The sequence below is a fragment of the Schistocerca americana genome, chromosome 5 (genome assembly GCF_021461395.2).
Source record: "Schistocerca americana isolate TAMUIC-IGC-003095 chromosome 5, iqSchAmer2.1, whole genome shotgun sequence".
Taxonomy (NCBI): domain Eukaryota; kingdom Metazoa; phylum Arthropoda; class Insecta; order Orthoptera; family Acrididae; genus Schistocerca; species Schistocerca americana.
Window position 1 is genome coordinate 389,123,987 of NC_060123.1, and position 27,618 is coordinate 389,151,604.

Below are 27,618 nucleotides of genomic sequence, written 5' to 3' on the forward strand. Positions count from 1 at the left end.
ACCATAGGAAGAATGCCAAGTATTCAAAATGCCACACGCCATAGACCAGAGACCCTTCTAATTCACCTCCATAATTTAGAGTGACTTAGGTGTTAAAGTTAACTTTTTTTTTACCTTCCTCATTGGTATGATTTGCGTAAGCACTCACTATCCAATAGATCGTGAGATAGTCTTTGGAACGACACAAGTCAACCTTTGCAATGCTATTTACTAATTGCCAACTGCACGCCAGAACATGTTAACAGACAAGTGACAAGTTGTACTTAAGGTCCTACTAGGTTCTAAAAGGGGCTATTTTAGCAGTTTTGTGAAGCACTACAGTGATGTGACCACCCAATTCTGGAAACTGACTCCATGTTCAAATACTGCTAACAGTTAATATCAGTACCAATCGCCATTCTACATGTTCACTTCTGTTATCTTGTTCTGGAAGCTCTTTTCTCAGGATGCAATGCAAGATCACAAAGTCATTGCTGGACTATGGGGCACTTTGTGTTAAAAATGTGCTGTTCTACCTTTATTTAATGTAAGAGAAAATAAAAAACTATTATAAAGAATTCATATTTTAATCTGTACAATTATCTTCCCACTGGTATCTGCATACTACTGGTATTGCTAAGTTATGATCTATACAGGCACTACCCCTACCTTTTCATTATGCTGAGTGACAATTTCAAGAGCACATTCTGATAAACATAAAACATCTAACCATTCGTCTGATAATTTTCCTGTAATGATAGGAATTTAAACTTTGTATAAAGCTTCTTATGTTTTTGTGGAGTAAAGCCAGTGAGTGTTTTTCCATCCCCATGTTCTGTTGAACTGTTTTGCTTAACAACAACTATATTTACTCTTCATCTCAGTCTTTTGCAATCTCTTACCTTAAAAAGAGGCCAACTGAAAACATTTCCACTGGGTCAGAGCAAATACTACTTTGATCGGAGAACGTTTCTGACAATTACATGTGCCTGTAGGTTCTTAGCAAAAACATTCAGATACATGCCTGCCATACAGCACATGATTTGCTACTCACCATAAAGATGACATACTGAGTTGCAGACAGGCACAACAAAAACACTTTTACACATCAAGCTTTTGGCCAAAGCCTTCTTCAGAAAATATTCACCAAAGCAGGCACCCCCCCCCCCTCTCTCTCTCTCTCTCTCTCTCTCTCTCTCTCTCTCTCTCTCTCTCTCTCTCTCTCTCTCTCTCTCTCTCTCTCTCTCTCTCTCTCTCTCACACACACACACACACACACACACACACACACACACACGACCGTTATCTCTAGTCAGCTGCAACTGTTGTACTGCACGAAAGCAGCAATCCAGAGTGAAGAAGGGAAGGGGAAGGGATAACAGGATACACACGGGGTGGAGAAGAACACTGTCTGGTAAGCATTCGGGGAGTAGAAGGTCGCAGGACAATGCTGCCAGGCATATTGTAGGGTGGCTGGAAGGGGGTGGGGTGGCGGAAAAGGCGGGGGGGGGGGGGGGGGGGGGGGGGGGGGGGACAAAATGGGAAAGACAGATGGGTGCATTTGCAGAGTGTGACACACGATGAGGATGAGGGGACATGAAACCTATGGTCCCCACACACTTCACTCAACAGTTTCCATCTCCCTGTCCAATCACCTCCTCCCAATTCATGTCTCCTTACCCCCGCTGTGCACCACACACTGCCAATGGACTAAGAAGTCTTTTTCCCCTCTCTGTTCCTCCCCTTTTGCATTCTCCATTCCTCCTTCACAGCCTCCCAACACTGCACCTGGCAGCCTTTTCCTGCCACCTTCTAGTCCCTGTATGCTCCACCAGATAGTGTTTCCCCCCCCCCCCCCCCCTCCCCAAATTTGTTCTCTGCTATCCTCCCTTTACCTGCCCCACTCCAAATTGCTGTATTTGTTCAATGCAACAGCTGCAGTCTGGCCAGAGCGGCCGGAGATAGTGTTCAAGTGTGTATGAGGTGTGACTGCTTCTGCGAATATGTATATGTAGTTTTTTCTTTTCTTTTCTTTTCTTTTTTAAAGAAGGCTTTGATCACAAGCTCAGAGTGTAACAGCCTTTTCATTGTGCCTGTTTGCAACTTACCATGCCATCTTTATGGCACGTATCAATCTGTCCTTTTCACAACTGTTGATATTTCAACCTAGACTTCCCATTGTTTGACAAAGCATATTATGTGATGCATCAATTGCACACAAGTGTGAATGCCCCATACCCTCTTCTGGATGATTCTCCAAAGTCAGTACACATTTACATAGGGGAATACATTTTGTCCAGAATCAGAAAATTTTCTCCATTTAAGTCAACTGAAAATAGGAACCAACCAGATGGAACTGGTCAGACATTTCATGAGATAGACATATTATGCTGCCCACTCCCTACATACTCTAAAGATAGTGTGATCGATTTCCTTACCAGCCAGCTACCTAGCAGCAGATGCCAGCTTTCTGTAGTATCATGGCTCTTCCAACGGATAGGGCACTGTCATAAAATGCCAACAATGTCAGTAGCAGAGAACGCTTGAGATCAGTGGTGGGGACAATCACTTGAATGAAAATTAATGAACTTGAATGAACATTGATGAAAGAGATAAGGGACAGGAATATGCAAAGTTAAGATAGAAAGTGTTTAGTAGGCACTGAAATAGGAATGTCGACTCATTTCATGCCTCTTTCAGAGTGAATGATTTATGGAATTTGTCAGTTTCCCGACAGCGATAGAATGTGTTATGGTTGGATGTGTTTATATTCTTGAAAGTTAAGTAAACTATTTTAAAGAATTTCATTTTTTATTCCACAAGACTTACCTTCTTTTGACATTAATTTTGTAGTACAGACATGCACAGACTGCAGTCTAACTTTCTATGAAACCACTGACTGTTGCAAGTGTCTCCCTCAAAGGTCCGATAGTGAATACTTAAGAACAAGATCAGTTCACTTAAAACTAAGGAGGACGAGAGCTTATAACACTTAGCACACCAACTGCTTATAAACCTGCAGCAAAAAACAAAACAGTGAAACTTAATGAAAAACAGTAAAATGGTGAGAAGCTGCAATTACATGGTATTTTACACAACAGCGAAAATAACCCATTAAACTGCACTCAGAGATTTAATGCCTCATTTACACAATAATGAAAACAAGTCCACACATCATTTAACCACAAAACTATAATTATACATTAACTATGACATCAGACGCTGATTGAGGGGATTCTGTGGTGATTTCATCCACTCCTTTCGCAATATCTGCTTAAGCTGTGACAGTCTAAGTGTAGGATTTTCCATTTTTATACGGGGAAGATTAGCTTCTTCAAATTCCGTGTATGCAGCTTTTAATCGTTTCTCTGGATGTTTGTCACCTACTGAAGTTTTGTCACTGCAACAAAGAAGAAAAAAAAAAAAAGAAAAAAAAAAAAAATCACCATGCTTGACAAAGTACAAACTTTAAAAAAAAAAGAAAAAGAAAAGAAAACTGGATTATGAATCTGAGAACAAAATGAAAATTTCAGTCTGTTTAATCAAAAATTATGAACTTAAGGAAAAGGAGAGGGTAAGGGATTATTAGAACCACACTTACCCTGACTGACTTAACGAGTGGATGTAAAGGGATCATAGAGAGAGTTGATGAGCCATACTAGAGTACAAGAGACAGAGATAATAAAGTTGCATGAGGGAGCAAAACACATTTTATGTGGGTGAGAGCATGACGGTGAGGAGATGAGTCAAGATGTAACAGGAAACTATGGAAGTCAGCAAATCACAGAATGATCAACCAGCATTGTGACTGACAGAAGGTGTAATTTTTTTAGTGTCCAGCCAGGCTGAGGATTCAGTTTGGAAATGGAATCGCACACATTCACACATGTGCGCACACAAGCATGTACACACTAGATAGATAGAGAGAGAGAGAGAGAGAGAGAGAGAGAGATTTACCTGAGAACAGCAATGGCTTCATCAATGTTCCGTGCCTCATCCCCTTCAACAACCACTCTATTTATGTTTTCCTCTAAAGGCACTTGTAAGTGTGTCTCTGGTTCTTTAATCTTCAGAGCAGCTAAACGTCTGCGTTCTGTTTCAGCCTGAAAAATAGAAACAAGTAAATAATGCATGGTTAACATCTTTTATACCTTTAATACAAATTGGAGAACAAGTAGTAAAAACAAGAAATTTGGCTAATCTCCTAAACCTTATAAAGTAGCATAATTTTACACACACTACAGAGTTGAAATAGTAGCATTACATTTATTTTTGTTTGTCACAAAAATTTCAATAATTGAAATGGCTCCTCCTCCTGGACTAAATAAACTGTAGAACTCCCAGTCTTGGTCTCATTTTAATTTATCTACTGAATTAAAATGTGACAGACTGAATTCTATAATTTATTTTGATATTGACATCACAGGTATTCTCCAATGATTAGAGGTGCCACATTTCATCTTCTATGCTGAATCACTGAAATGTAATTAGCATATTTACACCAAGACAAATTTCTAAGTATGGAAAGTCCACAATGGAACAACAAGAAATTTCTAGTATTCTTTTTCATTGTCTGTCCAGGTCTTAACACCACCTCTATGTGGTGAGCAGCAATTTATCCTTCCTCTTATTATTCTACATAAAATTTCTTAACTATGATGATTCATTAATGAAATAAGCAGGGATCTTGCGCTTTAACTACAGCAGACCTCCAACTTATTGCAACTAGCAGTTACATATTGAACTGTCTGTCTCCCTCCATTACTGGGTGCAAGCTACTGAAAAAGTCAGAACAAAGTTCACTGTCCTGAATAGTCAACACAAGTAACAAATGCATTCAGTATGGTTTTACATGCAGAATTTGCATAGATTGGGGCCACACAGATGACTAGTTTTCTGTTTGCACAGTGATTTCTTCAGGTTCCTGGTGAATCATTCTCACACACGCTTCACCATTCTCTGCTAACTATCTCAGCCAGCCTGTTCCCCCACCCACCAGATAAACATCAAATCTCATGGAATGTGTTCCACTACCCATGGATTGTTTAGTCTCTTGGAGCTTTTACCTGAGATTCCGTACAAAATCTTCACTGAAGCGTCACTGCTGACTCACATTTAGTGAATTTGAGGTCACACAATGCATGCATTGCTGCATTATATGCCATGTTATAACATACTTGACCCCTACTAGTGACAAATGCAACAACGCCAAAGTGTGTATTACAAATCAAAACTTGCAGGCATGCTCTATCCACTGACATATGCCAATTTTTTGCACACCTTGTAGTTTTTGCATGATAGGTTTCTGAGACCCCAGAGGCACTTATGAATAGCCCTGTAAGTAATGGGTTACCTTAAAAAATTAATAATGAATATAAATTGGTACAATGTATTAACAAGTTAGTGTGCATATTTTTGAAACTAGCAATCACACAAAAAGAAAAAGTTAATGTTAAAGATGCTCAAGCACTGTTTTTGCAATTAAAATTTCCATCAATATGCACACACAAAAAATAGGAACATTCTCCATTTTCACCCATTCTTGCTTTTATGCTGCATAATGAGCAATGGAAAGTCCAGGTTGAAATATCAACAATATAAGGAAAAGGCAAGATTGCTACTTATTGTAAAGGTGACATGCTGAGTTGCAGACAGGCACAATGAAGAGATTTAAGATTTAGCTTTCGGCTGAAAGTTCAATCTTTACAGGCTTGCCCACTGAAGCACATTGTACTTGTGTTTACAAGAAGCACATTTCAAACTATCTGATGCACCTTCACTAAAGGGTTACAGCACTCACGATATATACAACCTCAGTATGTAAAGGGCTGAATCCATGTAATGTGCGATCTTCCTTGATAATGCCTTATACTTTTCTTCATAACATTTCTACATGCAACTATATGCGCAGTGTTGGACTAGTAATGAAGTTTTATCTTTTCCATGGCCATGATCAGTTTAAGACCCAAGCAATATAATCAGTCGCTTTGCTTGTAAGAAAAGAAAATGTTCTTGAACCTGTCCTGGCGGTACCATCATCAACTGCCAGAGAAAAACGTACATAACTTTTTCACCAGTTCAATGGGTAACGTATGCTCTGCGAAATCAAATCCCTCCTCTTTGCAACTGAGAAATGATGATTTGAATGTTGGTGGGCTTTAGGTGTTCTGTCTTGTTTTTTTTCTTCTAAATATATTATTCCTCTAGTGACCTCAATTGTAGCTGATAAGCAATGCAAGTATTTAAAAAAAAGAAAGAAAGAAAGGAAAAAAAAGAAAAGAAAAGGCTGAACACTGCCAAATTTGTAGCTCACCAGCTCACCGCCATCGCAGTAGCAGACAGTCAATGCACAATGTGGCAAGCACATATCTCTGGTTGATGGCACATCAATAAACATAAGACTGTCATAATTTGTAAAGCGAATTTCAGTTTCCGTTAATAGTTTCTGTGACACAATTGCTCAAGTTACTATTCACTCAAATTTGTAACTCAGTTAATGTTCATAATAATTAGCAGTGGTTGTGAATAACATCTGTATTTGTGCAGCTTCCAGGATTTTACAGTAATGTGGAATCCAATTAACATTTTCAACCTTGCAAATATGAAATATGAAGAATGTGATGTGCAATCGAAATCACCTACTTCTCCTGAAGATCTACATAATATGTGTTTTGTATTAGTTAATTTGTTGGACATTAATTCGAATGATTTCAACATTTCATTAGAATTGGGAAATGACAAGTATTTGAAAGAACACGATATAACTTGTACAATTTCATGAAGTGTGGCTTGAAAGATGATCGTTGTGCTAATTAAACTCCAGAACACAAATAGACTACCTTCCAAGCCCAAAGAAAACGTGCAGCAACAGCTTTCAGTGACAAAGAAATGGTTGAACTTCTTTTTGGTTAAACAGGAGGAGGACAAATCAGTCAAATTTAAGTGGTGACCGTGGCTAATTTTGTTTTGTAAAATCCTGAACATGAATTATATAAAAGGAGAAAAGATTTACATGATGTACAAAATATGCATCAACATAAAACTCACAAAACCATAAAACAAAAACTTTTCAAAAGGTTTAGAACTGCCCATGAGAGGCAGTGCAGTGTTATCAAGGGGGATCTATGAGACTGAGCACTCTGAAAGACAAGTGAGAGGAACATTACTGATTTCCAGGATGGTTAAACAGATTATTGAAATTACTTCAAGTAAATGGGTAGAGGAGATGTTATTAATATATAATACTATAGAAAAATGATATCAATATAATAGAAGGAAACATTCCACGTGGGAAAAATTTTATATAAAATCAAAGATGAGGTGACTTACCGAACGAAAGCGCTGGCAGGTCGATAGACACACAAACAAACACAAACATACACACAAAATTCAAGCTTTCGCAACAAACTGTTGCCTCATCAGGAAAGAGGGAAGGAGAGGGGAAGACGAAAGGAAGTGGGTTTTAAGGGAGAGGGTAAGGAGTCATTCCAATCCCGGGAGCGGAAAGACTTACCTTAGCGGGAAAAAAGGACAGGTATACACTCGCACACACGCACATATCCATCCACACATACAGACACAAGCAGACATATTTAAAGACAAAGAGTTTGGGCAGAGATGTCAGTCGAGGCAGAAGTGTAGAGGCAAAGAAGTTGTTGAAAGACAGGTGAGGTATGAGTGGCGGCAACTTGAAATTAGCGGAGATTGAGGCCTGGCGGATGACGAGAAGAGAGGATATACTGAAGGGCAAGTTCCCATCTCCGGAGTTCAGATAGGTTGGTGTTGGTGGGAAGTATCCAGATAACCCGGACGGTGTAACACTGTGCCAAGATGTGCTGGCCGTGCACCAAGGCATGTTTAGCCACAGGGTGATCCTCATTACCAACAAACACTGTCTGCCTGTGTCCATTCATGCGAATGGTCAGTTTGTTGCTGGTCATTCCCACATAGAATGCATCACAGTGTAGGCAGGTCAGTTGGTAAATCACGTGGGTGCTTTCACACGTGGCTCTGCCTTTGATCGTGTACACCTTCCGGGTTACAGGACTGGAGTAGGTGGTGGTGGGAGGGTGCATGGGACAGGTTTTGCATCGGGGGCGGTTACAAGGATAGGAGCCAGAGGGTAGGGAAGGTGGTTTGGGGATTTCATAGGGATGAACTAACAGGTTACGAAGGTTAGGTGGACGGCGGAAAGACACTCTTGGCGGAGTGGGGAGGATTTCATGAAGGATGGATCTCATTTCAGGGCAGGATTTGAGGAAGTCGTATCCCTGCTGGAGAGCCACATTCAGAGTCTGGTCCAGTCCCGGAAAGTATCCTGTCACAAGTGGGGCACTTTTGTGGTTCTTCTGTGGGGGATTCTGGGTTTGAGGGGACGAGGAAGTGGCTCTGGTTATTTGCTTCTGTACCAGGTCGGGAGGGTAGTTGCGGGATGCGAAAGCTGTTTTCAGGTTGTTGGTGTACTAATTCAGGGATTCCGGACTGGAGCAGATTCGTTTGCCACGAAGACCTAGGCTGTAGGGAAGGGACCGTTTGATGTGGAATGGGTGGCAGCTGTCATAATGGAGGTACTGTTGCTTGTTGGTGGGTTTGATGTGGACGGACGTGTGAAGCTGGCCATTGGACAGGTGGAGGTCAACGTCAAGGAAAGTGGCATGGGATTTGGAATAGGACCAGGTGAATATGATGGAACCAAAGGAGTTGAGGTTGGAGAGGAAATTCTGGAGTTCTTCTTCACTGTGAGTCCAGATCATAAAGATGTCATCAATAAATCTGTACCAAACTTTGGGTTGGCAGACTTGGGTAACCAAGAAGGCTTCCTCTAAGCGACCCATGAATAGGTTGGCATACGAGGGGGCCATTCTGGTACCCATGGCTGTTCCCTTTAATTGTTGGTATGTCTGGCCTTCAAAAGTGAAGAAGTTGTGGGTCAGGATGAAGCTGGCTAAGGTAATGAGGAAAGAGGTTTTAGGTAGGGTGGTAGGTGATCGGCGTGAAAGGAAATGCTCCATCGCAGCGAGGCCCTGGACGTGCGGAATATTTGTGTATAAGGACGTGGCATCAATGGTTACAAGGATGGTTTCCGGGGGTAACAGATTGGGTAAGGATTCCAGGCGTTCAAGAAAGTGGTTGGTGTCTTTGATGAAGGATGGGAGACTGCATGTAATGGGTTGAAGGTGTTGATCTACGTAGGCAGAGATACGTTCTGTGGGGGCTTGGTAACCAGCTACAATGGGGCGGCCGGGATGATTGGGTTTGTGGATTTTAGGAAGAAGGTAGAAGGTAGGGGTGCGAGGTGTCTGTGGGGTCAGGAGGTTGATGGAGTCAGGTGAAAGGTTTTGCAGGGGGCCTAAGGTTCTGAGGATTCCTTGAAGCTCCGCCTGGACATCGGGAATGGGGTTACCTTGGCAAACTTTGTATGTGGTGTTGTCTGAAAGCTGACGCAGTCCCTCAGCCACATACTCCCGACGATCAAGTACCACGGTTGTGGAACCCTTGTCCACCGGAAGAATGACGATGGATCGGTCAGCCTTCAGATCACCGATAGCCTGGGCTTCAGCAGTGGTGATGTTGGGTGTAGGATTAAGGTTTTTTAAGAAGGATTGAGATGCAAGGCTGGAAGTCAGAAATTCCTGGAAGGTTTGGAGAGGGTGATTTTGAGGAAGAGGAGGTGGGTCCCGCTGTGACGGAGGACGGAACTGTTCCAGGCAGGGTTCAATTTGGATGGTGTCTTGAGAAGTCGGATCATTAGGAGTAGGATTAGGATCATTTTTCTTCGTGGCAAAGTGATACTTCCAGCAGAGAGTACGGGTGTAGGACAGTAAATCTTTGACGAGGGCTGTTTGGTTGAATCTGGAAGTGGGGCTGAAGGTGAGGCCTTTGGATAGGACAGAGGTTTCAGATTGGGAGAGAGGTTTGGAGGAAAGGTTAACTACTGAATGAGGGTGTTGTGCTTCCAGATTGTGTTGATCGGAATTTTGAGGTTTTGGAGGGAGTGGAGCTGGAAGTGGGAGATTGAGTAGATGGGAGAGACTGAGTCTGTGTGCAATGAGAGGAGGTTGAGGTTTGCTGGAAAGGTTGTGAAGGGTGAGTGAGTTGCCTTTCTGGAGGTGGGAAACCAGGAGATTGGATAGTTTTTTGAGGTGGAGGGTGGCATGCTGTTCTAATTTACGGTTGGCCTGTAGGAGGATGCTCTGAACAGCCGGTGTGGATGTGGGAGAGGAAAGATTAAGGACTTTTATTAAGGATAGGAGTTGACGGGTGTGTTCATTGGCTGAGTTGATGTGTAGGTGGAGGATTAGGTGGGTGAGGGCAATGGATTGTTCAGTTTGGAACTGGTATAGGGACTGATGGAAGGAAGGGTTGCAGCCAGAGATGGGAACTTTAAGTGTGAGGCCTTTGGGGGTAATGCCAAATGTCAGACAAGCCTGGGAAAATAAAATATGGGAGTGTAATCTGGCTAGGGCGAAGGCATGTTTGCGGAGGGAATGTAAATAAAACTTAATGGGGTCGTTGTGGGGGTGTTGTGAGGGTGACATGGTATTAGAAGGTGGAAAGTGTAACATGAGGTGAAATGAAAATGAAAATAAAAATATATGGGGAGAGATAAAGGTGAACCGGAAAGTAACTGGAGATCTGGAATGAAAAAAGGCGAAAAGGTGTTGGTTACAGCTGGGCTATGTTGGACTTGGGTTGGTAGACAACGACGTGCATAAAGGTTAGGTGGTTGTGTTGCCGCCAAAGCACGGTAAACCCCCACAACGACCCCATTAAGTTTTATTTACATTCCCTCCGCAAACATGCCTTCGCCCTAGCCAGATTACGCTCTCATATTCTATTTTCTCAGGCTTGTCTGACATTTGGCATCACCCCCAAAGGCCTCACACTTAAAGTTCCCATCTCTGGCTGCAACCCTTCCTTCCATCAGTCCCTATACCAGTTCCAAACGGAACAATCCATTGCCCTCACCCACCTAATCCTCCACCTACACATCAACTCAGCCAATGAACACACCCGTCAACTCCTATCCTTAATAAAAGTCCTTAATCTTTCCTCTCCCACATCCACACCCGCTGTTCAGAGCATCCTCCTACAGGCCAACCGTAAATTAGAACAGCATGCCACCCTCCACCTCAAAAAACTATCCAATCTCCTGGTTTCCCACCTCCGGAAAGGCAACTCACTCACCCTTCACAACCTTTCCAGCAAACCTCAACCTCCTCTCATTGCACACAAACCCAGTCTCTCCCATCTACTCAATCTCCCACTTCCAGCTCCACTCCCTCCAAAACCTCAAAATTCCGATCAACACAATCTGGAAGCACAACACCCTCATTCAGTAGTTAACCTTTCCTCCAAACCTCTCTCCCAATCTGAAACCTCTGTCCTATCCAAAGGCCTCACCTTCAGCCCCACTCCAAGATTCAACCAAACAGCCCTCGTCAAAGATTTACTGTCCTACACCCGTACTCTCTGCTGGAAGTATCACTTTGCCACGAAGAAAAATGATCCTAATCCTACTCCTAATGATCCGACTTCTCAAGACACCATCCAAATTGAACCCTGCCTGGAACAGTTCCGTCCTCCGTCACAGCGGGACCCACCTCCTCTTCCTCAAAATCACCCTCTCCAAACCTTCCAGGAATTTCTGACTTCCAGCCTTGCATCTCAATCCTTCTTAAAAAACCTTAATCCTACACCCAACATCACCACTGCTGAAGCCCAGGCTATCGGTGATCTGAAGGCTGACCGATCCATCGTCATTCTTCCGGCGGACAAGGGTTCCACAACCGTGGTACTTGATCGTCGGGAGTATGTGGCTGAGGGACTGCGTCAGCTTTCAGCCAACACCACATACAAAGTTTGCCAAGGTAACCCCATTCCCGATGTCCAGGCGGAGCTTCAAGGAATCCTCAGAACCTTAGGCCCCCTGCAAAACCTTTCACCTGACTCCATCAACCTCCTGACCCCACCGACACCCCGCACCCCTACCTTCTACCTTCTTCCTAAAATCCACAAACCCAATCATCCCGGCCGCCCCATTGTAGCTGGTTACCAAGCCCCCACAGAACGTATCTCTGCCTACGTAGATCAACACCTTCAACCCATTACATGCAGTCTCCCATCCTTCATCAAAGACACCAACCACTTTCTTGAACGCCTGGAATCCTTACCCAATCTGTTACCCCCGGAAACCATCCTTGTAACCATTGATGCCACTTCCTTATACACAAATATTCCGCACGTCCAGGGCCTCGCTGCGATTGAGCATTTCCTTTCACGCCGATCACCTACCACCCTACCTAAAACCTCTTTCCTCATTACCTTAGCCAGCTTCATCCTGACCCACAACTTCTTCACTTTTGAAGGCCAGACATACCAACAATTAAAGGGAACAGCCATGGGTACCAGGATGGCCCCCTCGTATGCCAACCTATTCATGGGTCGCTTAGAGGAAGCCTTCTTGGTTACCCAAGTCTGCCAACCCAAAGTTTGGTACAGATTTATTGATGACATCTTTATGATCTGGACTCTCAGTGAAGAAGAACTCCAGAATTTCCTCTCCAACCTCAACTCCTTTGGTTCCATCATATTCACCTGGTCCTATTCCAAATCCCATGCCACTTTCCTTGACGTTGACCTCCACCTGTCCAATGGCCAACTTCACACGTCCGTCCACATCAAACCCACCAACAAGCAACAGTACCTCCATTATGACAGCTGCCACCCATTCCACATCAAACGGTCCCTTCCCTACAGCCTAGGTCTTCGTGGCAAACGAATCTGCTCCAGTCCGGAATCCCTGAATCAGTACACCAACAACCTGAAAACAGCTTTCGCATCCCGCAACTACCCTCCCGACCTGGTACAGAAGCAAATAACCAGAGCCACTTCCTCGTCCCCTCAAACCCAGAACCCCCCACAGAAGAACCACAAAAGTGCCCCACTTGTGACAGGATACTTTCCGGGACTGGACCAGACTCTGAATGTGGCTCTCCAGCAGGGATACGACTTCCTCAAATCCTGCCCTGAAATGAGATCCATCCTTCATGAAATCCTCCCCACTCCGCCAAGAGTGTCTTTCCGCCATCCACCTAACCTTCGTAACCTGTTAGTTCATCCCTATGAAATCCCCAAACCACCTTCCCTACCCTCTGGCTCCTATCCTTGTAACCGCCCCCGATGCAAAACCTGTCCCATGCACCCTCCCACCACCACCTACTCCAGTCCTGTAACCCGGAAGGTGTACACGATCAAAGGCAGAGCCACGTGTGAAAGCACCCACGTGATTTACCAACTGACCTGCCTACACTGTGATGCATTCTATGTGGGAATGACCAGCAACAAACTGTCCATTCGCATGAATGGACACAGGCAGACAGTGTTTGTTGGTAATGAGGATCACCCTGTGGCTAAACATGCCTTGGTGCACAGCCAGCACATCTTGGCACAGTGTTACACCGTCCGGGTTATCTGGATACTTCCCACCAACACCAACCTATCCGAACTCCGGAGATGGGAACTTGCCCTTCAGTATATCCTCTCTTCTCGTCATCCGCCAGGCCTCAATCTCCGCTAATTTCAAGTTGCCGCCACTCATACCTCACCTGTCTTTCAACAACTTCTTTGCCTCTACACTTCTGCCTCGACTGACATCTCTGCCCAAACTCTTTGTCTTTAAATATGTCTGCTTGTGTCTGTATGTGTGGATGGGTATGTGCGTGTGTGCGAGTGTATACCTGTCCTTTTTTCCCGCTAAGGTAAGTCCTTCCGCTCCCGGGATTGGAATGACTCCTTACCCTCTCCCTTAAAACCCACTTCCTTTCGTCTTCCCCTCTCCTTCCCTCTTTCCTGATGAGGCAACAGTTTGTTGCGAAAGCTTGAATTTTGTGTGTATGTTTGTGTTTGTTTGTGTGTCTATCGACCTGCCAGCGCTTTCGTTCGGTAAGTCACCTCATCTTTGATTTTATATATAATACTATAGAAAAATTCACAGCTGATGTGAAAACGAAGCTTCTTGTTTTATTATAACTGTTTATACCAGTGATAAGTATCAGTGGATTACTACTCATGCAACATCATATCTGTTGTCAGAAATATCAAGGAAAATTAGGACAAAAATTAAAAAAAAAAAAATGACTGTTTACCTACAATGTTGCATCTGAAATGTCTTGTTACCACTTGCAGAGAATAATTCATTGCTTTCATTGTACTCTTAGTTGGACATAGAAACACCTCTGTCCTCACGAGGATAACGAAAAGACGGTCAATATAATTCAGATTCCATCCACATCTAATTAGTGTGATTCAGTCTCTAGATAAAAAATTTTTCAATTGTGTCTGGCCCTTTCAGTAGCCCAGTAGCCAGAGACTGTGTGTGTGTGTGTGTGTGTGTGTGTGTGTGTGTGTGTGTGTGTGTGTGTGTGTGTGTGTGTGTCCATCGAAGGCCTTGGTGGCCGAAAGCTCACTTTCTTTCCTTTTCATAATATTGTTACTTTACATACAATTTTCTTCACAGTGTAAAGAATTTTTCAGAAAATCATCAGACAGTATAATTTCCAACAGCTCTTTGTCATTTCAGGTTTATCAGCGGAACAGTATTGTTCAACATCAGTCATTTCTGCAGTGTCAATTTGTATCACCACATTCTACAAATTTGATCAAGTACGTCTGGTACACAGCACAATATGCGGAACAATGATCACAACAATTTCTTACTTCATTCCAGTTCTCTATAATTAAAACTAGTTAATTACTGTGAAGTGTCTGAATGCATTAATATTTTGTCAGGTGTGTCTGGTGTAAAGTAAATCTTTCATTTCATCATTCAATAGACACTTCGCATTTTTTGAGACAATTTCAGAGAATAAACAAGGAAATGTCTCATTGTTAATAAAATATACATTATTAAAAATTTCATACAAACTTTGCTACAAGAATTGTTATAAAATACTCAACATCAATAAAGTAAAGCCCTGACTGATGGAAGTAATCTGTAATTCAACATCACACATTGCCTTTATTTTCTTTCCTCTGCTACTCACTGGTATAGCAAATACCTCCGCAACAGTTTAGCTGAGATATGAATTGCAAGTTATTCAAAAAATTAATCATTTGAAACATGTTTGGTATGGTGTAAGTGCTTAAAATTTGTGTGTGTCATGCGTTGGACTTCACGCTGCGCAGTGCTACGTTCTCATGTCATGGCTGTATCTGCTTATTCACCAATTGTATACTAGACAGGAAGGGCTGTACAAACTGCCGTAATAAATGGATCTTTGTGCACCAAAGATGAGTAGCTTTAATATTTAAAAAATAAAAAATAAATAAAAAATAAGAAAAACTTGCAGTGTGCCTTAGCAGCTAAAATTTTGACAGTGCAATTGTTTTGCTGCAGTCTTCCTGTGTGAAAAGTATCAGAGTGGGCTTTGACACATCTAACTGCACCATTCCCTCATTAGATGGCCCTGTTGCCAACCTAATCTCATAGTAAACAGCACTGATGATTTTAAGATGTGACGACCAACCTGAGCCACAGGTCACGCGTGCATAGTCAAGACAGGACCACATAAAAGCCCTGTAAAACTGAAGCAGTGTTATATCTGCTCCCCATGAGCTGTGGCTGAGGTATTTTAACATATTCATTGCCTTTAGAGGTTTGGCATTTATATTCTTCAGTGTGGCAACCAAGTCAGCCTCTCATCTCCTCACTGTATTTTTAAAATTGAGACCAGTGTTCCTCATTATAAGAAGAGGTAGGTTACAAAGGCAACAGGAACAATTAAAAGTAATACCAGCACATTTTTCCCAAAGAAAATTCAGAAGCTATGCTATCAGTTCACTCCTCCAACTGTTCTATCATTAGGTGCAGCTGCCAAGCGGTCATTGCAAAACTGAAGGAGCAGCAGAATACAGTAAAAACACCCACAAGCAGTGAACATAAAATGGGAGATTTAACTGCGGACATAATACTGTTGATTGCTACACTCATGCTCATAACTTAAGGATAATGCCGATACATGGTGAAAAAACGCTCTGGTGGGCGGTTTGTGGGTTTAAATCACCTCGGGGTATGACCATGCAATGCATTTGACCTGTGGTCGTCACACGTTGGCGCTGGCTGCAGTTCCCATATGCAGAGGTGTGTTAGTGCATGTCAGAGTACAGTGAAAACATTTTCAGATATGCTAATGGTGACTGTGTGTTGAAAGGCTCAAAGAACACACATTGATGACGTTATGAGGGGTAGAGTACTAGGGCGACTGGAGGCTGATCAAACACAGCAGGTCGTAGCACGGGCCCTCTGTGTGCCACAAGGTGTGATCTCAACGTTATGGCAATGATTCCAACAGACATGAAACGTGTCCAGGTGCTACACTACAGGACGTCCACAGTGCACAACACCACAAGAAGACCAATATCTCACCATCAGTGCCCGCAGACAGCCATGGAGTATTGCAGGTAGCCTTGCTCGGGACCTTACCCCAACCTGTATGGAGGCCGTGGTTTGATGGTGTGGGGCGGGATTACGATTGGTGCATGTACACCCCTGCATGTCTTTGACAGAGGAAATGTAAGAGGTCAGGTGTATCTGGACGTCATTTTGCACCAGTATGTCCACTTTTCAGGGGTGCAGTGGGTCCCACCTTCCTCCTGATGGATGATAACGCATCACCCCCACCAAGCTGCCATTGTGGGGGAGTACCTTGAAACAGGCGAATGGAGTGACCGGACTGTTCTCCACCTGAACTCCATTGAGCACGTTTGGGATGCTCTCTGTCGACGTATCGCTGCATATCTTCAAACCAACATGACACTTCAGGAGCTCCGACAGGCACTGGTGCAAGAATGGGAGGCTATACCCCAGCAGCTGCTCGACCACCTGATCCAGAGTGTGCCAACAGATTGTGCGGCCTGTGTACATGTGCATAGTGATCATATCCCATACTGAGGTTGGAGACATGCACAGGAAACAGTGGCAATTTGTAGCACATGTGTTTTGGGACGGTTTTCTCAACTTATCACCAATACTTTGGACTTACAGATCTGTGTCTTGTGTGTTCCCTATGTGCCTTTGCTATTAGCGCCAGTTTTGTGTAATGCCACGTTGTGTGGCACCACATCCTGCAATTATCCTTAATTTATGAGCATGAGAGTATATCAAGCCAAGTCACACATAAAACACTTCCCTGAGGAGCCATTCTCTTGCCCATATTCCTCTGAAATAGCATCACTGACCTAAAAAATTGTCTGGAATGGAAGGACCATATAAATATGGATAAACGCCCTGGGAAGGCTTGTTTGTGGAGTTGTCTGAGAATATTAAGCTTCGAAATAGTGTCATAGGCCCTCTCAAGATCAAAGAAGATACACTGCCATTTGTGAAAAGTGCAACACTGAGAAGGAATTACCTGAATAGCACCACACTTTGTGTAAGTGGCGATGGGTGTGCAAGCAATATGTGATACATTTTGCAGTGAGATGGGTTACATGTAGGCCGAGCAGAGCCCTTTCTTGTCAGTTCGACAGGGTCAGTGTTGCGCCTAGTGTAGTCTGTGCTGAGCTGTCACACAAGGTGGAAACAATAGAGTGAAGGCCAGTATGCCTCGCTGAAGTTAAAGGGAGCCACATCGGCATGTGAGCGAGTTCAAACGAGGCAGAATGATTGGTGCCCGGGAAACGAGATTGTCATACCATGATATTTCAGCTCGCACAGGGCATGCTGCTATGATAGTGATGCGTGTGTGGAAGCAGTGGACAGAGGAAGATCGTACGCAGCGACGAGCAGGAACTGGACCACCGAACATGACCACAGCACGGGATGACCGTCATCTTGTCCGCATGGCCATTACGGACCATACAGTGTCATCACTGGAGCACTGCAACAGGTGTGAACTTTTTCTGTATCAACAGTTCATCACCGTCTGCTGAAGGTTGGACTGGTTGCAGGCATGCAATTATGTCAGCTTCCATTATCCAGAAACCACAAGCTCCTCCGACTGCAATGGGCACGTGAACACCTTCACTGGGGTGCCAAGTGGCAACATGTGATCTTTTTGGATGAGTCCCACTTCAGCACGGATATGCGCAGTGATAGCTGCATGTGTGTCTGGTGGTACCATGGTGAGCACAACCTGGAGGGCTGCACTGTGGAGCAGCATAGCGGATAAACACCAAGTGTGACGGTTTGGGGCACCATTGGTTACAACAACCGATCTCATCTCATACATATTGCAGGCACTTTGAACAGCAACTGGTACCCAACGGAGGTTGTGGAGCCTGAGGTACTCCCCCTGCTTCAGACATCTCCACACGCCACATTTCAACATGTCTGGGATATGGTTGGTTGGCACCTGGTGCATCACAGTCCTCCAGTAACTGGTGTCACAGATTTCTGGGCTCTAGTAAAAACTGTGTGGAGGGAAATCCCTCCAGAACATATTCAGAACCTTATTGATTCAATGCCATGGCGTATAGCAGCTCTAATTGCAGTGCATGGTGGCTGTACGACATACTGAATGGTAGGGCTCAAAGGACGTGTACAGATTTGAAAAGGTAATCATTTGTTACTTGTCATGTACCTAACCTGTGGTATTAAATTAATTGATTCATGCGTTTCCTTCTTGGTGTTGCAATTTTCACAAACATTAGTGTATTTATAAAGTACTGTCTGCTTAGGGAAAATTGTTGTATTTCTCCTTTCAGCAGGGTGAATTTGTCAAAGGTTGAACAATACTTTCTAGCCAACACTGGAAGCGATTAAGTAGTCCTGCACTCTTAGGACCCGGTCAGACACTAGTTGACCATACATTATACCATTTTTGCTGTGCAGCTAGTGTGAGCTCCACTACAATGACTACTGCACAGCATGTGGTCCGTCCCTGGTTTCAGACAGGGTACTGAAATTACCTCCCTGCAAAAGGTGAGGAAGTGACACTCTTTGTTCCACCATGGGACTTGTCGCCCCTGAAGGACTCTCGGACATGTGTGTCAGCAGCATGATGGATTATGCTTGTAATGTGACTGATCCAGTTCTCGATGCTATATAGGTGTTCAAAACAGTCAGCTGGTTGGTAGTACAGTGCCTGTTTGCCCTCATGAGCATCTATTGTGGCAGCTTCCCTTCAGGTATTGCTCCATCTGGGATGTGGATGGAGACAAGGAAGTGGTCACTTGAATGCTAGTAATTTACCACTTCCCACTGAGCAGTACTTATAATGGCAGGAAAACAGAAAGTGAGGCGAGTGGCAGCGAATACCCTCATTGCATTGCTGAAATGCTTTCTACTCCCAGTATAAAGACTTTTAATCATGTGAGCAAGAATAACTGCAAACTGAGCAATCATATTTAAAGTTAACATAACCAGATCAGCAGAATGATTGCAAAATAATAATCCAGCAGGACACAGTTACTCAAAATTAACACTAATTTCTACATTCTAATATGGCAGATTAGAGCAATGATGTAGGCTCTACAAATAAAGGTTTGGAATTTTTATTAAAACTTTTAATGGCAACATGATCAGATTTATAACTACTAGATTAAGCTTCACTATTAATGGAGCATTTGTCATTTTTCCATAAACATAATACAGCTGCACTATCATTATTTACAGTAATTGCAGGTTATGTCCTCAGTTATATATTAATGACTGCTTATACAAATATAAATATACTTCACAGGCATTTAATTGAAACTAGCGAACAGCTTTACCTGCTATAATCTAAATTTTCATTCCATTACCTTCACTATGACTACTATATTTCATGATTCAGTAGATACAATGATTAAAATTAAAGCAACTGGATGACAATGATACTGAATTCATGAATGTTTGGACTTTTTAGATGTTGAAGTCCATACTTACATGATACCAGAACAATATCTAGAAATTTATGGACTTTGACTATTAGTTGCAGATAACCAGACAATTTTACTTGTAGATACAGAAGTTGAAGCTCTAACTTCAGCATCAAACTTCCTGGATTCATGAGCAATACCCACACAAGGAATTAAGATTGATGCTACACCTGCACCAATAAATTGTAGAACATTTACAATTAACTGACCTGGATTATTCTTTGGTCAATGTTTAGAAATTTGTGGAGCAATCACAGGCTTATATCAATTGTAACTGAAAGGCCTTCAGTAAATCTATTAAGTAATTATCTAAAATAGTCTCAGGAGTTAGTTAAAATATACAATTAGAGTGTCAATGTAAAATAACAAAAAATGTTATAACAAAAAATGTAGTACACCTCAATCATCAGATGGTAAAGCAAGTAATAGTCTCTTTTTAAAAACACCAGTAAATTAATGCCACATCTGATTGGGAAGCATTAATCTGAATTCCTCAAATACCACCACTTGTGTGACTTTCTCCATTTACTATATTTTCTACTGTTCTGATTTTGTTCCATCAAATAACCTATTATCATTTAAACAAAACTGTTAAAAGAGAAAGAAAGAACTTAACCTGAAAATGGTAACAAACATATTCTCAATATTTGATCCATCAACCAACATTTCAATTTATCATTAAAATGAACTGGAATGTCCTTAGGACTACTATTAATCGCCTCATTAATTTGACTAACACCATCACAAATTAGTATTATCTGAAATAAAACAAAATTAACTTTACATAATGGATTTAAAACACTGTAAGGTCCAGAATTATTCAACGGCACAAAATTTTTCTCTGTCTCAATTTTCATTATACTACTTTTAACAATTTCATACGATTATTTCCATATATTTTTACAAGAACTAGACATCCAGCATTAACATCTACAATTGCTTTATCTATATGATTTAAGTTTTATATTATTTAGATGAATTAACCACATAAACCACTTATTAACACACCTAGTACCTCACATACACCACCTGCATTAATAACATTTATGGCTCTAGTTGAAACAATCAGAAATGTTATTCATCAAGGAACATTTTAATGCAACCCAAATGTTGTAATTAAATAAAATCTTCTATTCTGCTCGTGTTTTTATAATAATTACAACTGGCAAAATTAATGCAATTCGGACATCCAAAATTAAGAAAATTATGGCAATTAAGCAAAACTGAAAGGAGTATGGTACTCGTGCTGATCTTTTTGGATCAAATCCACATTCAAATGGTGACCTTTTTCTTGGTCATTAATTATTTTTGTATATAGTTGTTGCAAGTATTATAACAATTACTGGTATATTAAATATAATAAAAACTCTATATAATGGAAGGAAACATTCCACGTGGGAAAAATTATATATAAAAAAAACAAAGATGAGGTGACTTACCGAACAAAAGCGCTGGCAGGTCGATAGACACACAAACAAACACAAACATACACACAAAATTCAAGCTTTCGCAACAAACTGTTGCCTCATCAGGAAAGAGGGAAGGAGAGGGGAAGACGAAAGGAAGTGGGTTTTAAAGGAGAGGGTAAGGAGTCATTCCAATCCCGGGAGCGGAAAGACTTACCTTAGGGGGAAAAAAGGACAGGTATACACTCGCACACACGCACATATCCATCCACACATACAGACACAAGCAGACATATTGTCTGTATGTGTGGATGGATATGTGCGTGTGTGCGAGTGTATACCTGTCCTTTTTTCCCCCTAAGGTAAGTCTTTCCGCTCCCGGGATTGGAATGACTCCTTACCCTCTCCTTTAAAACCCACTTCCTTTCGTCTTCCCGTCTCCTTCCCTCTTTCCTGATGAGGCAACAGTTTGTTGCGAAAGCTTGAATTTTGTGTGTATGTTTGTGTGTCTATCGACCTGCCAGCGCTTTTGTTCGGTAAGTCACCTCATCTTTGTTTTTTTTTTACTTATAATAAAAACTCTTGTAGATAAAACTAGAATTGTTTTTCTTGATTAATAATCGAGCTTTCTGACTAGTAGTCAACTGTAATATTTATACTAGAAAAACGATTATCTACTTGATCAGTAAACTGAAATGTGTAAGAATACTCAAACTACATCTACAAAATGTCAATATCATGCAGCAGCTTTAAATCCAAAGTGGTGTCTTGGTGATAACTGATTTATTGAGTGTCAAAGCAAGCATGTTGTTAGGAAAATTTTTCGAATAATAATGTGAAGTCCATGGAATCCCTTAGCAACAAAGAATGCTGATATATAAGCTGCATCAGTAATGATTAAGGGTGCCTCTCAACATTGCTCGCTGATGACCTAGCTGTTTAGCACCCTCCGCCATAAATGATCATCATCAATATTGCTTGTCATATAGTAAAATCCTAGTAACATTCTGGTGAATAGGCCTTGTAATGCACATGTGAAATTAGATTCTATATGTCAATGATGGGCTCATGTTACATTTACTCCTCTATGCAAGAAGATGAAACATTTAATTCCTATTGCTGGTCATAATATTTCTAAGTCAATAGTAGGTGCTAGTCTTCTACTGAAGAAAACTCAAAGGAATGATAAAAGAATAAAACCTCAGATGCAATGAATAGAATTGTTCCTCGACATAATATAATTTTAAATAAATCATGTAAGTAATGCTTGGTACATACCTTCTTCAACTACATCTCGTCATCGCTGAATTATTGTAAGTAGTGTAATCCCAAATCTATTGACGAAAAGGTCAATCAGAGCAACAGTTCTAGGATCAGGGCCAGCTGAATGATTTCACTTATTTCATATCAGCCTTGGAAGTAAACTACTCACAATGATTCAATTCTGAAGACATATAATTTGAGAAGGTACATAATGAGGATTACATAAGAATTAGCCAACAATGATCCTGTCTCTTTCATACATCTTTCAAATGATACAAAAGTATTTTTTGAGGCAGACTGTAATGTGGATAATGTTCCTGGCAAATCCTAAGAGCTGCCCTCACATTGCCACAAGTAGCACTGTAGGCAAAGAGCTTGTCACTCAGTTCGTCCCGTGTGAAACCATACCCTATGTTGCTATTTCACAACACTCACCCACTTGTTGCTACCTACTCTAGTCGGACCACTATACCTACTGAATATGACGAAAGGGTGCTTAAAACCAATGGTCTGCACAGCACTAGAATAAGAGACTTTGTGTTTTTTATATATATATATATATATATATATATATATATATATATAAAAAACACAGATGATGTGACTTACCAAATGAAAGTGCTGGCAGGTCGACAGACACACAAACATACACACAAAATTCAAGCTTTCGCAACAAACTGTTGCCTCATCAGGAAAGAGGTAAGGAGAGGAAAAGACGAAAGGAAGTGGGTTTTAAGGGAGAGGGTAAGGAGTCATTCCAATCCCGGGAGCAGAAAGACTTACCTCAGGGGTAAAAAAGGACGGGTATACACTCGCACACACACACATATCCATCCACACATATACAGACACAAGCAGACATATTTAAAGACAAAGAGTTTGGGCAGAGATGTCATTCGAGGCAGAAGTGCAGCGGCAAAGATGTTGTTGAATGACAGGTGAGGTATGAGTGGCAGCAACTTGAAATTAGCGGAGATTGAGGCCTGGTGGATAACGGGAAGAGAGGATATATTGAAGAGCAAGTTCCCATCTCCGGAGTTCGGATAGGTTGGTGTTAGTGGGAAGTATCCAGATAACCCGGACGGTGTAACACTGTGCCAAGATGTGCTGGCCGTGCACCAAGGCACGTTTAGCCACAGGGTGATCCTCATTACCAACAAACACTGTCTGCCTGTGTCCATTCATGCGAATGGACAGTTTGTTGCTGGTCATTCCCACATAGAATGTGTCACAGTGTAGGCAGGTCAGTTGGTAGATCACGTGGGTGCTTTCACACGTGGCTCTGCCTTTGATCGTGTACACCTTCCGGGTTACAGGACTGGAGTAGGTGGTGGTGGGAGGGTGCATGGGACAGGTTTTACACCGGGGGCGGTTACAAGGGTAGGAGCCAGAGGGTAGGGAAGGTGGTCTGGGGATTTCATAGGGATGAACTAAGAGGTTACGAAGGTTAGGTGGACGGCGGAAAGACACTCTTGGTGAAGTGGGGAGGATTTCATGAAGGATGGATCTCATTTCTGGGCAGGATTTGAGGTAGACGTATCCCTGCTGGAGAGCCACATTCAGAATCTGATCCAGTCCCGGAAAGTATCCTGTCACAAGTGGGGCACTTTTGTGGTTCTTCTGTGGGAGGTTCTGGGTTTGAGAGGATGAGGAAGTGGCTCTGGTTATTTGCTTCTGTACCAGGTCGGGAGGGTAGTTGCGGGATGCGAATGCTGTTGTCAGGTTGTTGGTGTAATGCTTCAGGGATTCCGGACTGGAGCAGATTCGTTTGCCACGAAGACCTAGGCTGTAGGGAAAGGACCGTTTGATGTGGAATGGGTGGCAGCTGTCATAATGGAGGTACTGTTGCTTGTTGGTGGGTTTGATGTGGACGGACGTGTGAAGCTGGCCATTGGACAGGTGGAGGTCAACATCAAGGAAAGTGGCATGGGATTTGGAGTGGGACCAGGTGAATCTGATGGAACCAAAGGAGTTGAGGTTGGAGAGGAAATTCTGGAGTTGTTGTTCATTGTGAGTCCAGATCATGAAGACGTCATCAATAAATCTGTACCAAACTTTGGGTTGGCAGGCCTGGGTAACCAAGAAGGATTCCTCTAAGCCGCTTACCACAGAATTTAACGTCATTATTTATTCTTTAGACAATTGTTAACCTCATTTTCATAATCTGCCACCACAAAACCACTCCTTTTAATACATTTACACGTAGTTTTTTCGAAATTTTCCCGAATTTCTCCTCCCTTCAACGTGTTTTGGCGGCAACACAACTACCTAACCTTTATGCACATCGTTGTCTACCAACCCAAGTTCACCACAGGATTAACATAGCCCAGCTTTAACCAACACTTTCTCGCCTTTTTTAATACCAGATATCCAGTTGCTTTCTAGTTCACCTTTATCTCTCCCCATATATTTTTATTTTCATTTTCATTTCAGCCTCATGTTACACTTTCCACCTTCTAATACCATGTCACCCTCAACACCCCCACAACGACCCCATTAAGTTTTATTTACATTCCCTCCGCAAACATGCCTTCGCCCTAGCCAGATTACACTCCCATATTTTATTTTCCCAGGCTTGTCTGACATTTGGCATTACCCCCAAAGGCCTCACACTTAAAGTTCCCATCTCTGGCTGCAACCCTTCTTTCCATCAGTCCCTATACCAGTTCGAAACTGAACAATCCATTGCCCTCACCCACCTAATCCTTCACCTACACATCAACTCAGCCAATGAACACACCCGTCAACTCCTATCCTTAATAAAAGTCCTCAATCTTTCCTCTCCCACATCCACACCGGCTATTCAGAGCATCCTCCTACAGGCCAAACGCAAATTAGAACAGCATGCCACCCTCCACCTTAAAAAACTATCCAATCTCCTGGTTTCCCACCTCCAGAAAGGCAACTCACTCACCCTTCACAACCTTTCCAGCAAACCTCAACCTCCTCTCATTGCACACAGACCCAGTCTCTCCCATCTACTCAATCTCCCACTTCCAGCTCCACTCCCTCCAAAACCTCAAAATTCCAGTCAACACAATCTGGAACCACAACACCCTAATTCAGTAGCTAACCTTTCCTCCAAACCTCTCTCCCAATCCGAAACCTCTGTCCTATCCAAAGGCCTCACCTTCAGCCCCACTCCCAGATTCAACCAAACAGCTTTCGTCAAAGATTTACTGTCCTACACTCGTACTCTCTGCTGGAAATATCACTTTGCCACGAAGAAAAATGATCCTTATCCTACTCCTAATGATTCCCCAAGACACTAACCAAATTGAACCCTGCCTGGAACAGTTCCGTCCTCCGTCACAGCGGGACCCACCTCCTCTTCCTCAAAATCACCCTCTCCAAACCTTCCAGGAATTTCTGACTTCCAGCCTTGCCTCTCAATCCTCCTTGAGAAACCTTAATCCTACTCCCAACATCACCACTGCTGAAGCCCAAGCTATCCGTGATCTGAAGGCTGACCGTTCCATCGTCATTCTTCCGGCGGACAAGGGTTCCACGACCGTGGTACTTGATCGTCGGGAGTATGTGACTGAGGGACTGCGTCAGCTTTCAGACAACACCACATACAAAGTTTGCCAAGGTAATCCCATTCCTGATGTCCAGGTGGAGCTTCAAGGAATCCTCAGAACCTTAGGCCCCCTACAAAACCTTTCACCTGACTCCATCAACCTCCTGACCCCACCGACACCCCGCACCCCTACCTTCTACCTAAAATTCACTAACCCAATCATCCCAGCCGTCCCATTGTAGCTGGTTACCAAGCCCCCCCAGAACGTATTTCTGCCTACGTAGATCAACACCTTCAACCCATTACATGCAGTCTCCCATCCTTCATCAAAGACACCAACCACTTTCTCGAACGCCTGGAATCCTTACCCAGTCTGTTACCCCCCCGGAAACCATCCTTGTAACCATTGATGCCACTTCTTTATACACAAATATTCTGCACGTCCAAGGACTCGCTGCGATGGAGCACTTCCTTTCACGCCAATCACCTGCCATCCTACCTAAAACCTCATTCCTCATTACCTTAACCAACTTCATCCTGACCCACAACTTCTTCACTTTTGAAGGCCAGACATACCAACAATTAAAGCGAACAGCTATGGGTACCAGGATGGCCCCCCCGTACGCCAACCTATTCATGGGTCGCATAGAGGAAGCCTTCTTGGTTACCCAGGCCTGCCAACCCAAAGTTTGGTACAGATTTATTGATGACATCTTCATGATCTGGACTCACAGTGAAGAAGAACTCCAGAATTTCCTCTCCAACCTCAACTCCTTTGGTTCCATCAGATTCACCTGGTCCTACTCCAAATCCCATGCCACTTTCCTTGATGTTGACCTCCATCTGTCCAATGGCCAGCTTCACACGTCCGTCCACATCAAACCCACCAACAAGCAACAGTACCTCCATTATGACAGCTGCCACCCATTCCACATCAAACGGTCCCTTCCCTACAGCCTAGGTCTTCGTGGCAAACGAATCTGCTCCAGTCCAGAATCCCTGAACCATTACACCAACAACCTGAAAACAGCTTTCGCATCCTGCAACTACCCTCCCGACCTGGTAAAGAAGCAAATAACCAGAGCTACTTCCTCATCCCTTCAAACCCAGAACCTCCCACAGAAGAACCACAAAAGTGCCCCACTTGTGACAGGATACTTTCCGGGACTGGATCAGACTGAATGTGGCTCTCCAGCAGGGATACGATTTCCTCAAATCCTGCCCTGATATGAGATCCATCCTTCATGAAATCCTCCCCACTCCACCAAGAGTGTCTTTCCGCTGTCCACCTAACCTTCATAACCTCTTAGTTCATCCCTACGAAATCCCCAAACCACCTTCCCTACCCTCTGGCTCTTACCCTTGTAACCGCCCCCGGTGTAAAACCTGTCCCAAAACCCTCCCACCACCACCACCTACTCCAGTCCTGTAACCCGGAAGGTGTACACGATCAAAGGCAGAGCCACATGTGAAAGCACCCACGTGATTTACCAACTAACCTGCCTACAATGTGAAGCTTTCTATGTGGGAATGACCAGCAACAAACTGTTCATTCGCATGAATGGACACAGGCAGACAGTGTTTGTTGGT

General features: G+C 42.9%; 1 protein-coding gene across 3 annotated transcripts in view; it reads right to left on the bottom strand.

The window, feature by feature from the left end:
• Positions 1-3,093: 3,093 nt before the first annotated feature.
• LOC124615794 (coiled-coil domain-containing protein 124) overlaps positions 3,094-27,618 on the bottom strand; it is a 51,396-nt gene continuing 26,871 nt past the window's right edge. For all 3 annotated transcript variants that reach the window (XM_047143920.1, XM_047143922.1, XM_047143921.1), the window contains exons 4-5: positions 3,937-4,082; positions 3,094-3,379 (exon numbers count right to left, since the gene is read on the bottom strand). In XM_047143920.1, the coding sequence (XP_046999876.1) occupies positions 3,187-3,379; positions 3,937-4,082 (339 nt within the window). In that variant the 3' untranslated portion in view covers positions 3,094-3,186. The remainder of the gene's footprint in view (positions 3,380-3,936; positions 4,083-27,618) is intronic.